This window comes from Schistocerca piceifrons, chromosome 8 (assembly GCF_021461385.2).
Source record: "Schistocerca piceifrons isolate TAMUIC-IGC-003096 chromosome 8, iqSchPice1.1, whole genome shotgun sequence".
NCBI classification, from domain to species: Eukaryota; Metazoa; Arthropoda; class Insecta; order Orthoptera; family Acrididae; genus Schistocerca; species Schistocerca piceifrons.
The window spans coordinates 455,823,963-455,840,597 of NC_060145.1; the positions used below are offsets into that span (position 1 = coordinate 455,823,963).

A 16,635-nucleotide genomic window follows, 5' to 3' on the forward strand; every position below is an offset into this window, starting at 1 on the left:
GTGATTGTTACTTCAGTTCGGTCTATGATTATTTCTTTCAGTGGTAGCTAATATTGTCAATAATACATCATTATTAGTTGCCTGCATAACTGTGTCATCTCCTTTGTCAGTTACACATTCCTACGTTGCAGACATCACTACTGAATTGTCTGTTACACTATTATGATCATCTGCCACCAGTCCAGATTCATTCTCATACAACCAACAATCTAAAATTATGATCACTGTATATATATCACTTGATACTAACTGCATCTTTCAGTGATCTTCCTCCATTAACATTGACTGTCAGTATAATAATAGTCTACTATTGAATACTTTCACCGTCGCTTACTAATGAATAACTATCAAATCTTCATTTCACGATATTTCATTTGGATACCTGCCAGTCTCAACTGGGCACTTGCCAGTCATCTTCAGGTGAGCCATAGAAGACTTTGATGGCTTACCTGAAGATGATTGGCAGGTGTACAATTGAAATAACGTGGAATGAAGTTTACAACGACCAGCTGCAATCCCAAAATGTCTTAGAATGGTTTAATCATGTAGTGCAATGATAATATCAAATTTTAATGATGCACAACTGTGCTTTAGGCTCATGACTGTAGGAGTTAGGTTACTGCATTCTAAAATTATGAAGTCCAGGCTTGCATAACAGCTGGTGTTTATTAACAATAAACATTTTTTGTTTTGGTGGTGTAGCAGCTGCTGTGGTTGCAGACTACATTATGGGAATTCAGGTCCACCTGTTAATGCAAATAAGTGTTCTTTTTAAATTCCCAAACACATTACAGTATCAGTGGGTACTTTTATTCAGTTCTTGTCTTGTAGCATGTTCGATTCTGTAGGATGGTTTTTGCATTATTGTTTACTGGTAACCTGCAATCTGCAACGAGACAACTTTAGTTCTGCAGCTTTTGGTAGCAATGTTGGCCTGCAAATATACTAGGTGATTCTATGATGATGATACAAACTTACAAGGATGCTGTTGGAGAGTAATGTATGAGTTTGAGGTAAGGGACCGTAGTCCAGAAACAATGGAGTAGAAAGGTGCAAGTGAAAATCCAGTCCATTTTTGCCTTAGCCTCATGCAGTGTTCAAACTAAGTACCCTAACATGTGAAGCCCGATTATTGAGTACAGAATTCCTGCTGAATGCTCCCAAATACCATCAGATTATTTTCCCTGTTGATGGATTTGTAATGGCGCATGAAACTGAAAAATGTCAAGCCTGCGGTGCAGTAACGATGTATTCCATTTATGTGCACAAGTTTTAGAATCTGTTACATTTTCAACAGTTGTTTAAAATGGCGTCTCCCAGCATCATCGCAGCCATGGCATCATCACACAAAGTTCTTTTGTAGCTGTTCTATTGTATCCAGTGTCATTCAAACAGTGTTGCAGGCAGTGCGAATTCTTGGCAGGAGATCCTCTTCAGTCTTGACGGGCATTTCATACACTAAACTTTTCGCAGCCACAAGAACTAATTAATTAGGGTGAGATCAGTTGAATGTAGTGGAAATGAAACAGGACCTCCTCCTCTGCTTCTTCTCAGAGAAAGTCTGATCTAGGTCTGTATGAACCCTCAGTCCATAGTGAGATGGAGCTCCATTTTGGAATTACAGCTGTTGATGAATAACTAGTGGGATGTATTCCAGGAACCTGATTAGTATCTTATAAGCACATTAAACACTCACACATGTAAGTGAGGAAGAAGAAGAAACAGGCATAGTACATAATCACTGACACTGCCTGCTCACACGTTGACGTATTTCTGTGTTCTTGGTGCTTCACAGCTGTAGTGCGAGCATTCTCGTGAGCTCAAACATGCCCACTGCTATGATTTAGCATTCCGTCCGGTGAAACAGGTTTCACCCGTGAAAAGTACATAATTTGGAAAGTGAGGATCGACTGTAAGGTACTGAGAGAACCATTGGCTGAATATGACAAAGGTCCAGAGTCAGCAGAAGTCAAAACATGTGCTTACTATGGACGGTATGCGTGTAGCTGCATTTCCAGTAGTACACACCACACAGGACTCTGTGAAACATTCATTTGAAGTACAACTGATTGAGTGTTGATTCTAGGTGCCTCAGCCACTCCAGCAAATACTGTAACTTCTAAGTTGGGAGTACATGTAATTTGCTGTCCTCCTATGTTGTAGTGCTGTGGTACCAATTGTCCCGTTTCTCTTAATTTTTTGAAAATTCTTGGAAACATAGTATGAGCAGGCTGTTTCCTACACGGATATTTGGTCCACCTTTCAGTTTATTTACTGCTTCCATTTGCTTTCCCCTACACAAAAATCATATCTGCAAATTCCATCGCCGGATGCGACTCTGTTTTGTTACGACTGATCAGTGTTAGTACTTCAACTTCTAACACAGACAGCAGTCTACTACAGTACAGACATTGTACACCAGGATTGCACAAGTTAGTGCACAGTATGCCATCTGGATTACATTATATGGGATATTGTCCCAACCTCTACATCTAAGTGACCATTGGATTTGCGTACCCTACACTTTTAGGAATAACAGTACTGGTACATGTATTCTAATGTCAAAGGTATCGGAACAATTTTTGCTTATAATTTCGTCGCAGTTGTTTCTGATCCAGGGTCCTTTACCTCAGATTGATATGTTGACCCTTCTCCATCACCACACCACACCACACCACCACCACCCCATATAAAGCTTTCTTATTACCTTTATGTCACTGTCAAAGATGCTACTCGGTGTTAACATTTTGAGAAAGTACTGTACTGGACTCAAAAGTGGACTGCAAATGATTGTAAGTTGGATTCGCTGAAGAGCAGTATTAGATTATGAAATAATATGTGCTTGTGAACTGTCTCACTGGAAATGGCAAGCTACCAATGTACTGTAAAGTATAGAGGGTCCTACAGAATCCAACATACTTAAGAATAAGAAATGAATAGAAGTATCCACTGATTATACTAGAAATGTGTTAAAACATATTTGAGCATTTAAAAAGAATAATTGTTTGCATAATACTCAGTCCTGAATTCCAGTAATTTATTCACAACATTTGGTCTGCAAGAAACACAAGAAAAAATGTTATCCCTTCATGCTACTACATTTCTGTGAAATAACAATTGATTAATGCTGCATATTCTCATTTAAATTTCTCTTATCAGAGGGCACCAGCATTGCATAATGTATCTTGCAGCTTCAGAAATAATGGGAATCTATAAGAACCCAGCACTTCCATGACTTTTTACATTGACACGCTTTTGTAGACTATCTGCGATTTCCAGTTCCATTACTGCAATGGTGGCCATCATTCAGAATCGTTCAGCACATTAATATAAATTATGTAAGAGTTACAAGAACTGTGTGATGAATTGTGTAGCCGCAACAGACCTATGAAATATGCATTTCCCACACCTCAGTGTGACCTCATTAGTTAAACCCAATGATGCCTCCAGAACTGGAGAAATCCACCCTGTGACACCCTGCTATCAGTATCAGTTGCATCAACACAAACAAGGAAGGAGAGAAGTTGTGATGGCCAGTGGTAGCACTCCAAAATGATCTGTACAGGGTCAGTACCTTCCTGACTTATTTCGTACTCCTATTTTACCATGCTGTCCTGATTATTGTCAATGTTTAAATCTATGTTACATGGTACATAATTTGATAAAAAAAGTCAGTGTACTATATCCATGGAATTGTTAAAATAACCCTAGCTGTGCAATGCTACTTGTTAAAAGTACTCTGTTAAAATATCCTGAAAGTAGAGAGAAAAAAAAGTATGCATCTGTTTCAGTTTTTATTGGTCCTTTGTGTCCCTTCCTTTTCCTTCTTTCTTCTACACTACTGGCCATTAAAATTGCTACACCACGAAGATGACGTGCTACAGACGCGAAATTTAACCGACAGGAAGAAGATGCTGTGAGATGCAAATGATTAGCTTTTCAGAGCATTCACACAAGGTTGGCGCTGGTGGTGATACCTACAATGTGCTGACATGAGGAAAGTTTCCAACCGATTTCTCATACAAAAACAGCAGTTGATCGGCATAGCCTGGTGAAATGTTGTTGTGATACCTCGTGTAACGAGGAGAAATGCGTACCGTCACGTTTCTGACTTTGATAAAGGTCGTATTGTAGCTTATCGCGATTGCTGTTTATTGGATCGCGGCATTGCCGCTCGCGTTGGTCGAGATCCAAAGACAGTTAGCAGAATATGAAATCTGTAGGTTCTGGAGGTTAATATGGAACACCGTGCTGGATCCCAACGGCCTCGTATCACTGGCAGTCGAGATGACAGGCATCTTATCCGCATGGATGTAACAGATCGTGCAGCCACGTCTTGATCCCTGAGTCAAGAGATGGGGACGTTTGCAAGACAATAACCATCTGCATGAACAGTTCGACGACGTTTGCAGCAGCATGAACTATCAGCTCAGAGACCATGGCTGCGGTTACCCTTGACGCTGCATCACAGACAGGAGCGCCTGTGATGGTGTACTCAACGACGAACCGGGGTGCATGAATGGCAAAACGTCATTTTTCCGGATGAATCCAGGTTCTTTTTACAGCATCATTATGGTCGCATCCGTGTTTGGCGACATCGCGGTGAACGCACATTGGAAGCGTGTATTCGTCATCGCCATACTGGCGTATCACCCTGCGTGATGGTATGGGGTGCCATTGGTTACAAGTCTTGGTCATCTCTTGTTTGCATTGATGGCACTTTGAACAGTGGACGTTACATTTCAGATGTGTTACTTCCCGTGGCTGTACTCTTCATTCGATCCCTGTGAAACCGTACATTTCAGCAGGATAATGCACGACCGCATGTTGCAGGTCCTGTACGGGCCTTTCTGGATACAGAAAATGTTCGACTGGTGCCCTGGCCAGCACATTCTCCAGATCTCTCACCAATTGAAAACGTCTGGTCAATGGTGGCCGAGCAACTGGCTCGTCACAATACGCCTGTCACTACTCTTGATGAACTGTGGTATCGTGTTGAATGGGCAGCTGTACCTGTACATCCCATCCAAGCTCTGTTTGACTCAATGCCCAGGTGTATCAAGGCCGTTATTACGGCCAGAGGTGGTTGTTCTGGGTGCTGATTTCTCAGGATCTATGCACCCAAATTGCGTGAAAATGTAATCGCATGTCAGTTCTAGTATAGTATATTTGTCCAATGAATACCCGTTTATCATCTGCATTTCTTCTTGGTGTAGCAATTTTAATAGCCAGTAGTGTACCTTTCCCTTCTTTACTTCACCCAGCACCTCTTTTTTCATAGCTCCATACTGCCAGGTTTGTTTATAATATTTTGTCCGTATAGCAACAGCCGTAGTTACCTTAAACTTACCACTGTGGCATACATCTTACTTGTTTAAAAAAATTTAGTATATACTTAATCCAGTTGTAATAAGATACGATGTTACATCCTTTATCAGACGACTTGTCTTCTATTCCTGACCACTTGCTTTCCTTATTAATCTTGTGAAAATATTTGTTGTTCTGACCACTGAATTAGGATGTCTTATTTCTTTCAGACAGTTTGTCTTAAGCCCATGCATAACTTGAATAATTTGTAAAATGCAATAACTTTTTTAAATATGCATTAACAGTGTGTATACGCCCCAGGAAATCCAGGAAAAACCTAAGAATTTTTTAGAATTCTGAAATTTTTTATTGTTTTAGTTTTCACTTAAGTTTCTGTAAAACTGATACTGTAACAGAGTTTTACATTAGATCACTGCTGCAGATTAATGCTGTGAGAATGAAACAAAAACGAGAGAATAACACCAAAATGAAACATTACTTGCAAAGAAAATGTGCCATACACAACACCAAGACACAGTGCACACACAAGTGTCTATTAATTGCAAAATGTGTCAGAGGCTTTAGGATGAAGGCTATGCAATACTTCATAAAACAAACTGCCTTCTATGAGCGTGACATCACAACTTTTTGCATTTCTAATAGGTCATGGGAAAATATTGCGAATGGTGGTTTGAGGAGCATTACTTTCAAAGTAAATTTTCTTTTACAAAAGATGAATTGTGTTACATATGAGAATGTGCAATGAATATCTTAAATCAAAAAGTGTTTGACTCTTATTCATAGCTTAACACTTCGAGGACTAATCACTTACAAAAAATTGTGGACTCAAAAGATCAGCCTTTTAGGCCATGATTTAAAATTTTACTGGCACATTTGTGTTTGATATGTCTTAAAGAGTAACACACAATAAAAAATATACAGTTTCAAGCTTAGTTTTTTGTATTTATTTTAATTCTTTTATAGATTCAAGTTATGTAATAACAATGGCAAAAAGAATAATTATCCTTCAAGAAAAAATGGTACGAGGTGAGTTCTCAAGCAGTTTCATATGTAATTGGCTTTCCTATTTAAAAGTCAAAGTCCTCAATGGAAAATGCATCGAGCCCGGTGACCCATGAAATGTTAGGTGCACTGCAGTGAAATTTGTAATTGTATTTGTTAGAAGTATTCAGGTGTTGCAATTTAAGCTGTAATCATAGGATCCTGTCTAATGACATACTCAGAAAAACGGCAAAAAATTTTTTACGACCAATATATGTGGAAACTTAGGTTTTTTTTATGAAAAATATTATCATCTAGTAGCCGTATTCCACAAAGTAAGAACACATACTATGGGATATATTTTCCTGAATTCGAATAATCTGCAAGGCCACTGAGAGTCAGTCCTATACGGTCTCTGTTTCCATATCGTTGCATGAGCCTCACACTTCTGATATTTTGTCTTCTGTGTTCGGAAACTACTCTTGCTTTATTTGATGGAATTTGTATTTATACTTTTTATACAAAAATATGGAGTGTTCCTATTGCTGTGCCTTAAAGAATTTTCTAAAATGTCTTTTTTTTTGCCAGGAGTTTGTACACTTGTGTATAAAACTGTTAACGTTCAAAGGACTGATGAGTTTTACAGCTCCGAGGGAACACGTAACATGAAAAAAATGTGCTTTCATCTGAGGTATAGTGTATTTTCACCCAGAAAAAGTGTATTTTCAACTGGGAAGTCCGGGATGATTCTTTTTCCCCCCATGTACACGCCCTGATTAAGTTACCAAAAATTATAATTCTTCTTTAAAAACTGGGATTAGTTTTACATTTGTATGCAGAGCCTTAACTTTCCACAGGTTGTGAGCATGCAGAACGGGCAGTGAAGCTCAACCCATCTAGTTACGAGGCACACAAATGGTACGCCATCAATGTCGGTACCCGGGGACAGTTGTCGGGCCTCAAGGAAAAGATCTCCGATGGTATTCTTTTCAAGAAACACGTTGATGAAGCACTAAAACTGAAGCCAAATGATGGTTCATTGCATCATCTCTTAGGGAGATTCAACTTTGAGGTATGTTCCAGGAAAAGTGTGTGAACTCTCAATGAAGTTAGGTTTCTGATTCTGTTTGTTACGGAATTCCTAAGGGGGAAACAAGTTATTAGTACCAGAAATAATATTAATGATCTTAAGCTACATTAAATTCAGTGTAAAATTCCTTGGGAGGGGGGGGGGGGGAGTTGGTAGTTAGCAGTTGGATCATTAACTCAGATGGAGTTCATAAACTCAGATGGATTTAACACACAGAATCAAAAAGAGTTTGCATATTTTGCATTTGCAATCTTCTTGTCTTTGTTTGGCAAAGTTTCTTTTACATCAATTTTTTTAGTATAGAAACACAGGTAAACTAAATGGAGTATTTTATTTGGAAAAATTGTGCTCCACACAGATAATTGCCGATCTGGAAGACTCCATTTCAAGGCACTTTAGCTGTCTGCTCTCATATATCATTAATTTTGGTTCTAAGTGGTATTTTTGTCCCTTAACGTCAACCAGTTTTGATTGAATTGTTAATTACACTACCCAACGCCAGAATTACTTCCTCCAACTCTGCTGCCTTGCAGAGGACTTACGGTTGCACACTTTGTTAGTGATAGTTCTAAAAAGGATAGATTGCTACTCAGCGTAAAGATGACTTGTTGAGTTGCAGAAAGGCATAACGAAAAGACTGTTACACGCTGAGTTTTCAGCCAATCAGAAAAGAAAGGAGAAAATGCACACAGTCACACAATCAGACACACTTTGCACATACGTGACTGCTATCTTCAGCTGCTCTGGGCAGACTGCAACTGTTGCACTGAACAAAAGCGACAATTTGGAGTGGAGCATGAAAGGGGGAAGGTGTGGGGAGAGAAGAGCACTGTCTGGCAGTGTGTACAGGGAGTAGAAGGTGGTAGGACAAAGATGCCAGGTGCAGTGTCAGGAGAAAAGGAGAGGAGCAGAGAGGGGACCGGTAGGTGTGTTGGCAGAGAGCATCACACCATGAGGTTGTGAGCTGGTAGGAGGTGATCGGACGGGACAAGGAAACTGTCGAGTGAAGAGTGCGGGGACAGTAGCTTATCATAGGCTACGGCACACATACTTGTGCCTTTTTTGGAATGTGATAGCTAGGATACAGAGATCCTGTTCTGGTAAGCCGTCAGGTCGGGCAATAAACTAATCTGTAACAATATTATGAAAGGAAAGTTGCCAATAGCAGAGATGCTGAGTCACAGAAAGGCACAACAAAAACTAAAGCTTTCAGCCTGTAAAGTCTTCATCAAAATTAGATCTCTCTCTCACACACACACACACACACACACACACACACACCCGTGTGCGCGCACAAATGCAAATACAAATGCAACTCGCACACACAACTGCAGTCTAAGGTAACTGTAGCCACTTCTCAAGCAGCAGCACCAGTGCATGATGGGAGTGGTGACTGTGTTGGGGGTAAGGAGGAGGCTGGGTTGGGGAAGGGGAGAGATGATAGGATAGGGGTAGTGGACAGTGAAGTGCTGCAGGTTAGAAGGAGGGGAGGGAAGAGGTGGGGGGGGTGGAGGGGGTAGTGGAAAAGGAGAGAAGTAAAAAGACTGGGTACGATGGTGGAATGAGGGCTGTATAGTGCTGGAATGGGAACAGGGAAGGGGCTGGATGGGTGAAGGCAATAACTAACGAAAGTTGAGGCCAGGAGCATTCTGGAAGTGTAAGATATATGGCAGGGAAAGCTCCCACCTGCCCGATTCAGAAAAGCTGATGTTGGTGGGAAGAATGCATATAGCACAGCAGTCATTGAAATGAAGGATGTCATGTTTGGCAGCATGCTCAGCAGCAGGATGACCCGCTTGTTTCTTGGACACAGTTTCTCGGTGGCCATTCATGGGGACAGGCAGCTTGTTGGTTGTCATGCCCACACAGAATGCAGCACAGTGATTGCAGCTTAGCTTGTAGATCACATTCCATTAGAATTACTGACAACCTTGGGGGACCCAGTCCTGACAAAACTCTACCATCTGGTGAGCAAGATGTATGAGACAGGCGAAATACCCTCAGACTTCAAGAAGAATATAATAATTCTAATCCCAAAGAAAGCAGGTGTTGACAGATGTGAAAATTACCGAACTATCACTTTAGCGAGTCACAGCTGCAAAATACTAACGTGAATTCTTTACAGACGAATGGAAAAACTGGTAGAAGCTGACCTCGGGGAAGATCAGTTTGGATTCCGTAGAAATGTTGGAACACGTGAGGCAATTCTGACCTTACGACTTATCTTAGAAGAAAGATTAAGGAAAGGCAAACCTACATTTATAGCATTTGTAGACTTAGAGAAAGCTTTTGACAATGTTGATTGGAATACTCTCTTTCAAATTCTGAAGGTGGCAGGGGTAAAATACACGGAGCAAAAGGCTATTTACAATTTATACAGAAAGCAGATGGCAGTTTTAAGAGTCGAGGGGCATGAAGGGAAAGCAGTGGTTGGGAAGGGAGTGAGACAGGGTTGTAGCTTGTCCCCGATGTTATTCAATCTGTATATTGAGCAAGCAGTAAAGGAGATAAAAGAAAAATTTGGAGTAGGTATTAAAATCCATGGAGAAGAAATAAAAACTTTGAGGTTCGCCGATGACATTGTAATTCTGTCAGATACAGCAAAGGACTTGGAAGAGCAGTTGAACAGAATGGACAGTGTCTTGAAAGGAGGGTATAAGATGAACATCAACAAAAGCAAAATGAGGATAATGGAATGTAGTTGAATTAAGTCAGGTGATGCTGAGGGAATTAGATTAGGGAATGAGACACTTAAAGTAGTAAACGAGTTTAGCTATTTGGGGAGCAAAATAACTGATGACAGTCGAAATAGAGAGGATATAAAATGTAGACTGGCAATGGCAAGGAAAGCGTTTATGAAGAAGAAAAATTTGTTAACATCGAGTATAGATTTAAATGTCAGGAAGTCATTTCTGAAAGTATTTATATGGAGTGTATCCATGTATGGAAGTGAAACGTGGACGATAAATAGTTTAGAGAAGAAGAGAATAGAAGCTTTCGAAATGTGGTGCTACAGAATAATGCTGAAGATTAGATGGGTAGATCACGTAACTAATGAGGAGGTATTGAATAGAATTGGGGAGAAGAGGAGCTTGTGGCACAACTTGACTAGAAGAAGGGATCGGTTGGTAGGACATGTTCCGAGACATCAAGGGATCACCAATTTAGTATTGGAGGGCAGCGTGTAGGGTAAAAATCGAAGAGGGAGACCAAGAGATGAATACACTTAGCAGATTCAGAAGGATGTAATACACTAAGCAGATTCAGAAGGATGTAGGTTGCAGCAGGTACTGGGAGATGACGCAGTTTGCACAGGATAGAGTAGCATGGAAAGCTGCATCAAACCAGTCTCAGGACTGAAGACCACAACAACATCCTGCTACTGGAGAATAATACTGCAGCAATAAAACATAAACGGAGTGCAAAGAAATAAAACTTTAGTTGCGAAGGAAATGCGCCATTTACAACAACAAAACACTGCATGCACAACCATCTGCAAACAGCAAAAATGTGTCAAAGGCCTTAGAGCGAAGACCATGTAATACTTTGTAAAAATAAACTGTTTTCTATGAGCTTGACATCACAACTGTTTACAATAGGTTCGTTTGAGTAGTTACCAGTGGGCTCATGCACATGTGCAATTGACTTGCGTATGAGTAGTATCTTCTCCCACTTCTGGCTACTTGAAGTGTAGCTGTATCTGCAGTAACAGCTAGCAGGCAGATAATAACGAGAAAAATTTTTCTCACATGCACTAGCTGCCAGATTCCCACATGCGCAGAGTTGTCCAAGTTTTAGTGGGAATGGGGTAGTCTCAACGTGACCTGTGTTTGCATTAAGTGATTTTTGCTGTTTCTCGTTTCATTTACAGCTGCCACATCAAATGAAAACCAAATGGATTTCTGTGGCAGGAAGCTATCAAGTGAATTAAAATACATTCACATAATCATGGAAGGCAAAAATATATTATTAGTTTCAGTTTTCTGATTTGATTTTATTTCCAAGTTTTTAGCAATCAAAAATTAATCACCTTGCAGAACAATGAAGCTATTTTTGACAGTTTGCTAAAGAAATTTGGCTTTATTAATCTTTTCCACTGAGGCAATCAGTTTATTTGAAACTAAGTGTTTCATTCCACAGTATTGGCTAGTTACAATTGTTTGCTGAATTTCAAGTGCACCTTTTCATCTTCTACTGTGTATGGGATTATGCCATAATAAAGAACCAAACATGATATATTACAGTACTGGTACTCCAAGAAAATTTACATCCCAAAAACCACACTGAAAGCTTTATATCAGGTGGGACCTACTTCATTGTGAATCTGGCCAAACCAAAGTGCACTTCAAGCCAAATTATGTGTTTTAGTATGGTTTGCGAAATTACAGTGCTCTTGGGGTATCCTCTGATGTCCTGTTTCTTTTATGGCGTAATGTAAGATCTCTTAATGCTTTATACGTATGAACATGTGGGCTTCCTACATCACTGCAGCTGCGCATGCACAATAATGCCTGTTTTCGGACGCTCTGTGGCAATTTCTAAAATGAACCTATTTCTAACAGTCTTGGGGGGGGAGTATTGTGAATAGTAGTTTGAAAAGTGTTACTTTCAAAGTAAATTTCCTATTACGCTAGCAGAATTATGTTATGTGAGAGAAAGTGGGATGAATTTCTTAACCATTCAACAAAGTTTTACAGCTCTGAGGGAAAATCTGTGGAAGATCTACTGTCACTTAGCACAGAGAAAGTGTGTTTTCACCTGGGAAAAAGTGTATTTTTTAACCGGGATATCTGGGAAAAATCTGGGAATTTTGTTCCCCACCTGGAGTATAGGTTCAGTGGATGGCAGAATACCACCACTATGGGAGGGGTGGGAAGGATGGTGGACAAGAGGTGATCAAAACCGTGCCAAAGAATGTAATTCAGTTTCTCCAGTCCTGGGTGGTACTGAGTTATGAGGGAATGCTCCTCTGTGGCCACATGGTGGGACTTTGGGAGGTGGTGGGACACAGGAAAGATAAGGCACAGGAGATTTGTTTTTTACATGGTTGGGAGGATAATTACAGTCTGTGGAGGCTTCAGTGAGACTCTTGGTATATTTCGAGAGGGACCACTCCTCTCTGCATATGCAACAACAATTGGTTGCTATGCTGTATAGAAGGGACTTCTTGGTAGGAAACGGGTGGCAGCTGTCGAATTGGAGGTATTGCTGGTGTTACTAAGTTTGATATGGGCAGAGGTACTGATGTAGCCATCTTTGAGGTGGAGGTCAACATCTAGGAAGGTGGCTTGTTGAGTGAAGCAAATGGGGGGAGAAGTTGTTGAGGTTCTGTAGGAATGTGGGTAGTGTGACCTCACCCTTCATCCAGATCTCAAAGATGTAATCAATGAATCTGAACCAGGTGAGGGGTTTAAGATTTTGGGTATTTGGGAAGTATTCCACTAGATGGCCCATGAATAGGTTGGCGTAGGATAATGCCATGCGGGTGCCCATAGCTGTACCCCAGATTTGTTTGTAGGGAATGCCTTCAAAGGAGAAGTAATTGTGGGTGAGGATATAGTTGGTCATGACAACTGGGAAGGATATTGTCGGTTTGGAATCCATCGGGCGTTGGGAAAGGTAGTGTTCAATAGCAATAAGGCCATGGGCATTAGGTATGTTAGTGAATAGGGAGGTGGCACCAATAGTGACGAGCAGGGCACCGTGTGGTAAAGGGACAGGAATTGTGGAGAATCGATGGAGGAAATATTTTGTATCCGTTACACAGGAGGGTAGGTACCCGGTAATAGGTTGAAGAGGTTGGTCTTTTTCTCAGTGGGGAGCACAGTAACTGGCAACAAGGGGGTGTCCTGGGTGGTTGGGTTTGTGGGCTTTAGGAAACATGTAGAAGGGGAGTGGTAGGGGTGGGCAGAGAGATGGACTCCGGGGAGAGGTTCTGGGATGGGTCTAAGGATTTGAGAAGTGGCTGGAGATCCTGCTGGATTTCTGAAATGGGGTCACTGTGGTAAGGTTTGTAGGTGAAAGTATCTGACAGCTGGGTAGAATCCTTATGCCAGGTAATCCTTGTGGTTCAAAACAACAGTGGTGGAGCCTTTATCCACAAGTAGGATTAAACGGTCAGTATCAGTTTTTAGATGGTGAACTGCGGTTCTTTCTGCAGGTGTATGATTAGTTTGCATGCTGAGGGATTTGGGAAATGCTGGTGAGCCAAGGTTGGAGGTTAAAAATTCTGGAAAGAAGACGGGGTGATATGGGGGCAGTGGAGGTGGATCATGGTTGGATGGAGGAGTGAACTGAGTTGCACAGAGTCAACTTTGGTCTTTGGGTGAGTGAAAATTTAGGAAAAGGATGAAATGGATGTAAAAGGGGGAAACAGCATGCAACCTGAGGGAGTCAGCAATAGCGAAAGGCGAAAACTCACTAAAATTGGCGTGAAGTTACCATGATATCAAAGGTTGCAGGTCTGAGAGTGGATAAGTGACTGGATGAAGTGGAATTAGTGGGTGCAAACTGGGATAGAATGGAGAAAGAGTGGGGGTGGGGGGTTCATAGGATGAGATACAAGATTTTATGGCACTGGAAAGGTGCTGGAAATAACATGCGAAAATATGGCAGAGTGACACAGGGAGGGAGAGTGATCAATTTGAAGGTATAGGATTAATGAAATCAGCAGTAGTAATATGGGACATAAAATGCAGCATCAACAATCAATGTGGTCTTGTAGCTGTCTGTTGTTCACGGCCGAGATGGTTGATACAGTGTGCTTGGTAAGTAGAGCGTGCAGTGCGGTCTGTAAGGCGAGAAGAGAAACACAGGAAAGAAGAGAAAGACGAATGGACATTGAGTATAACGATGCAGTTAGCTGCAACCACTGTGCTGCATTCTATGTGGCCATGGCAACCCATAAGCTGTCTGTCCACGTGAGCAGTCACCGACAAACTGTGACCCAGAAACAGGTGGACCACCCTGTTGCTGAGCATGCTGCCAAACATCATATACTTCGTTTCAGTGACTCTGTGTGTGTGTGTGTGTGTGTGTGTGTGTGTGTGTGTGTGTGTGTGATGAAGGCCTTGCTGGCTGAAAGCTTTTCCTTTTCACAATATTGTTATAAACTAATTTGTAATATTGAAACACATTTATTAAACACCAACAATGTACACGGTTACCTGAGCAATACACCCCATGCGGGTCCTGGGGTTAGAATAGGCCTGAAATATTCCTGTCTGTCGTAAATGGCACTAAAAGGAGTCTCTCACGTTTCGGCCCTTATGTGATGGTCCCCTGCAGGGTTTGAACTCCATTTTTCAAAATTTTCCCAGAAAGTGAGCCAATTGGGGAAGGGCTCCTTACATGGTGCATCTTGTCGATCATGCACAGAGACCTGTCGCATCTTTCGTCAACGTGGATCTGCACTTCTGCTCATTCTCCAAGTGGGCGAGGTCACCATCCTGGGTGCATATTTTTCCATCAGCTGTGCAGTATCGTTTTCTACGCTGACGTTGATAATTGACTTGTTTGCTTGGTTGCACCTGATATCCAGCACGGTAGCCAGCCCATTGCGGTGTGACCACCAAGTACCCTGTTAGTTGTAGCCCCATGACAACACAGGGAACGCTCTGCTGATGCCTGCACTGTTAACTCCCTACGTATGCCATGGAGTAGGTGCCCATCTCCCTGAGGCTGGGTGGCACCCATGGGGAGGTCCCCTGGTTGGATTGGGTGGCATCAGGGCGAATGACATGCCATGAAGTGTAGTACGTCATCTCTTGCTGGTGGTCCGTCACCGGCAGTCTCTAAACGGGCAAATTCTAACTTCAGTGCTAAGAAATATGACCCCAATCTTTCCCCTCCCTGGCCACACCATGGGAGGAATGCCAGGCTAACAATGGCAGTGAAGCTTATTCACCCCAGTACCTCGTATGTACGAGAGTTGATGGGGAATCTTTCATGTCCATGAAACCTCAGTTTTTTTGTGGAGCATTTTAAGGACAAGTTTGGGGATGTGGAGGACTTGTCCAAAATGCGCTCTGGGTCAGTCTTGGTAAAAACAGCATCCTCTGCCCAGTCACAGGCATTACTCTCTTCTGACAAGTTGGGGGATGTTGCTGTTACCAGCACACCCCATAAGAGCTTAAATATGGTCCAGGTTATTATATTCCACAAGGACCTTCTTCTACAGCCTGACGACAAGCTGCACGCCAATTTAGAGTGGTGAGGTGTTCATTTGGTCCGGCGCGTCCATCGGGCTCCAAGGGAGCATCAGGTTGCCACTGGTGCCTTCATCTTGGCCTTCGAGGGTGACACATTGCCCGAGAAGTTCAAGGTGATGGTTCCCTACTGCTGTGACGTTAAGCCATATATCCCTCCCCAATGCCGTGCTTTAAGTACTGGAAGTTCAGACATATGTCTTCCCGCTGTACTTCCAGCGCCACATGTCCAGATTGTGGATATCCATCACGTCCAAATACTCCGTGTGCCCCGCCTCCCATCTATGTCAGCTGCAGAGAGCATCATCCACCTTGCTCGCCAGACTGAAGGATTTTACAGAAGGAGAGGAAGATCGTGGAATATAAGACCCTGGACCAACTGACCTACACTGAAGCTAAGAGAAAATTTGAGCACCTACATCCTGTGGCTATGACCACCCCTTACGCCGCCGCTACAAGAACAGTTGTTGCCCATCAGTTCCTCGCATTCTTGTCGCCTCTCAGAGCCAGAAGACTACACCTGCCCCCTTGATGATGGGGGGCACTTTCCCCCCGTTGCTCTCGCACCACCTACTTCGGGAGCAACACCTCCAAACCATCGGGGATATCCTCTAACTAGGAATGGGTCCCTTGGGTCACTCCCTTCCCAGGTTTCTGCTAATGGGAAACATGACAACCGCCAGTGGCTGAAGAGCCCAAAAGCAGCAGGTCGTAGGGCTTCACCCTCATCCTCAGTCCCAAAGACTGAATCAGTGAAGTCCTCCCACCCAGGAAAACCCAATGAGCAGCATGCGAAATCCAAAAAGAAGGTCCCCAAGACCAAGGGAATTGTGGTGGCACCCACACCACCACTACCTACAAGTTCTTCATCTGCAGATGAGGTGAAGATTTTGGCATCTGCTGAGGACCTAGATCTCGCCATACCCGCAGACACAATGGATATGCTCAGGCAGTAAGTCAGTGTCAGCAGGTGACTCTTGAGGCATAAACTGCCTCATTGAATATTCCGTGCCTTCCCAGTCTCACGAT

The 16,635-nt window shown here is 42.3% G+C and overlaps 1 protein-coding gene across 1 annotated transcript in view; it reads left to right on the forward strand.

Moving 5' to 3' along the window:
* LOC124711402 (regulator of microtubule dynamics protein 3-like) overlaps positions 1–16,635 on the forward strand; it is a 91,036-nt gene that overhangs the window by 45,456 nt on the left and 28,945 nt on the right. Inside the window, exon 4 of the mRNA XM_047241455.1 lies at positions 7,167–7,381. Coding sequence (XP_047097411.1) covers positions 7,167–7,381 — 215 coding nt within the window. The remainder of the gene's footprint in view (positions 1–7,166; positions 7,382–16,635) is intronic.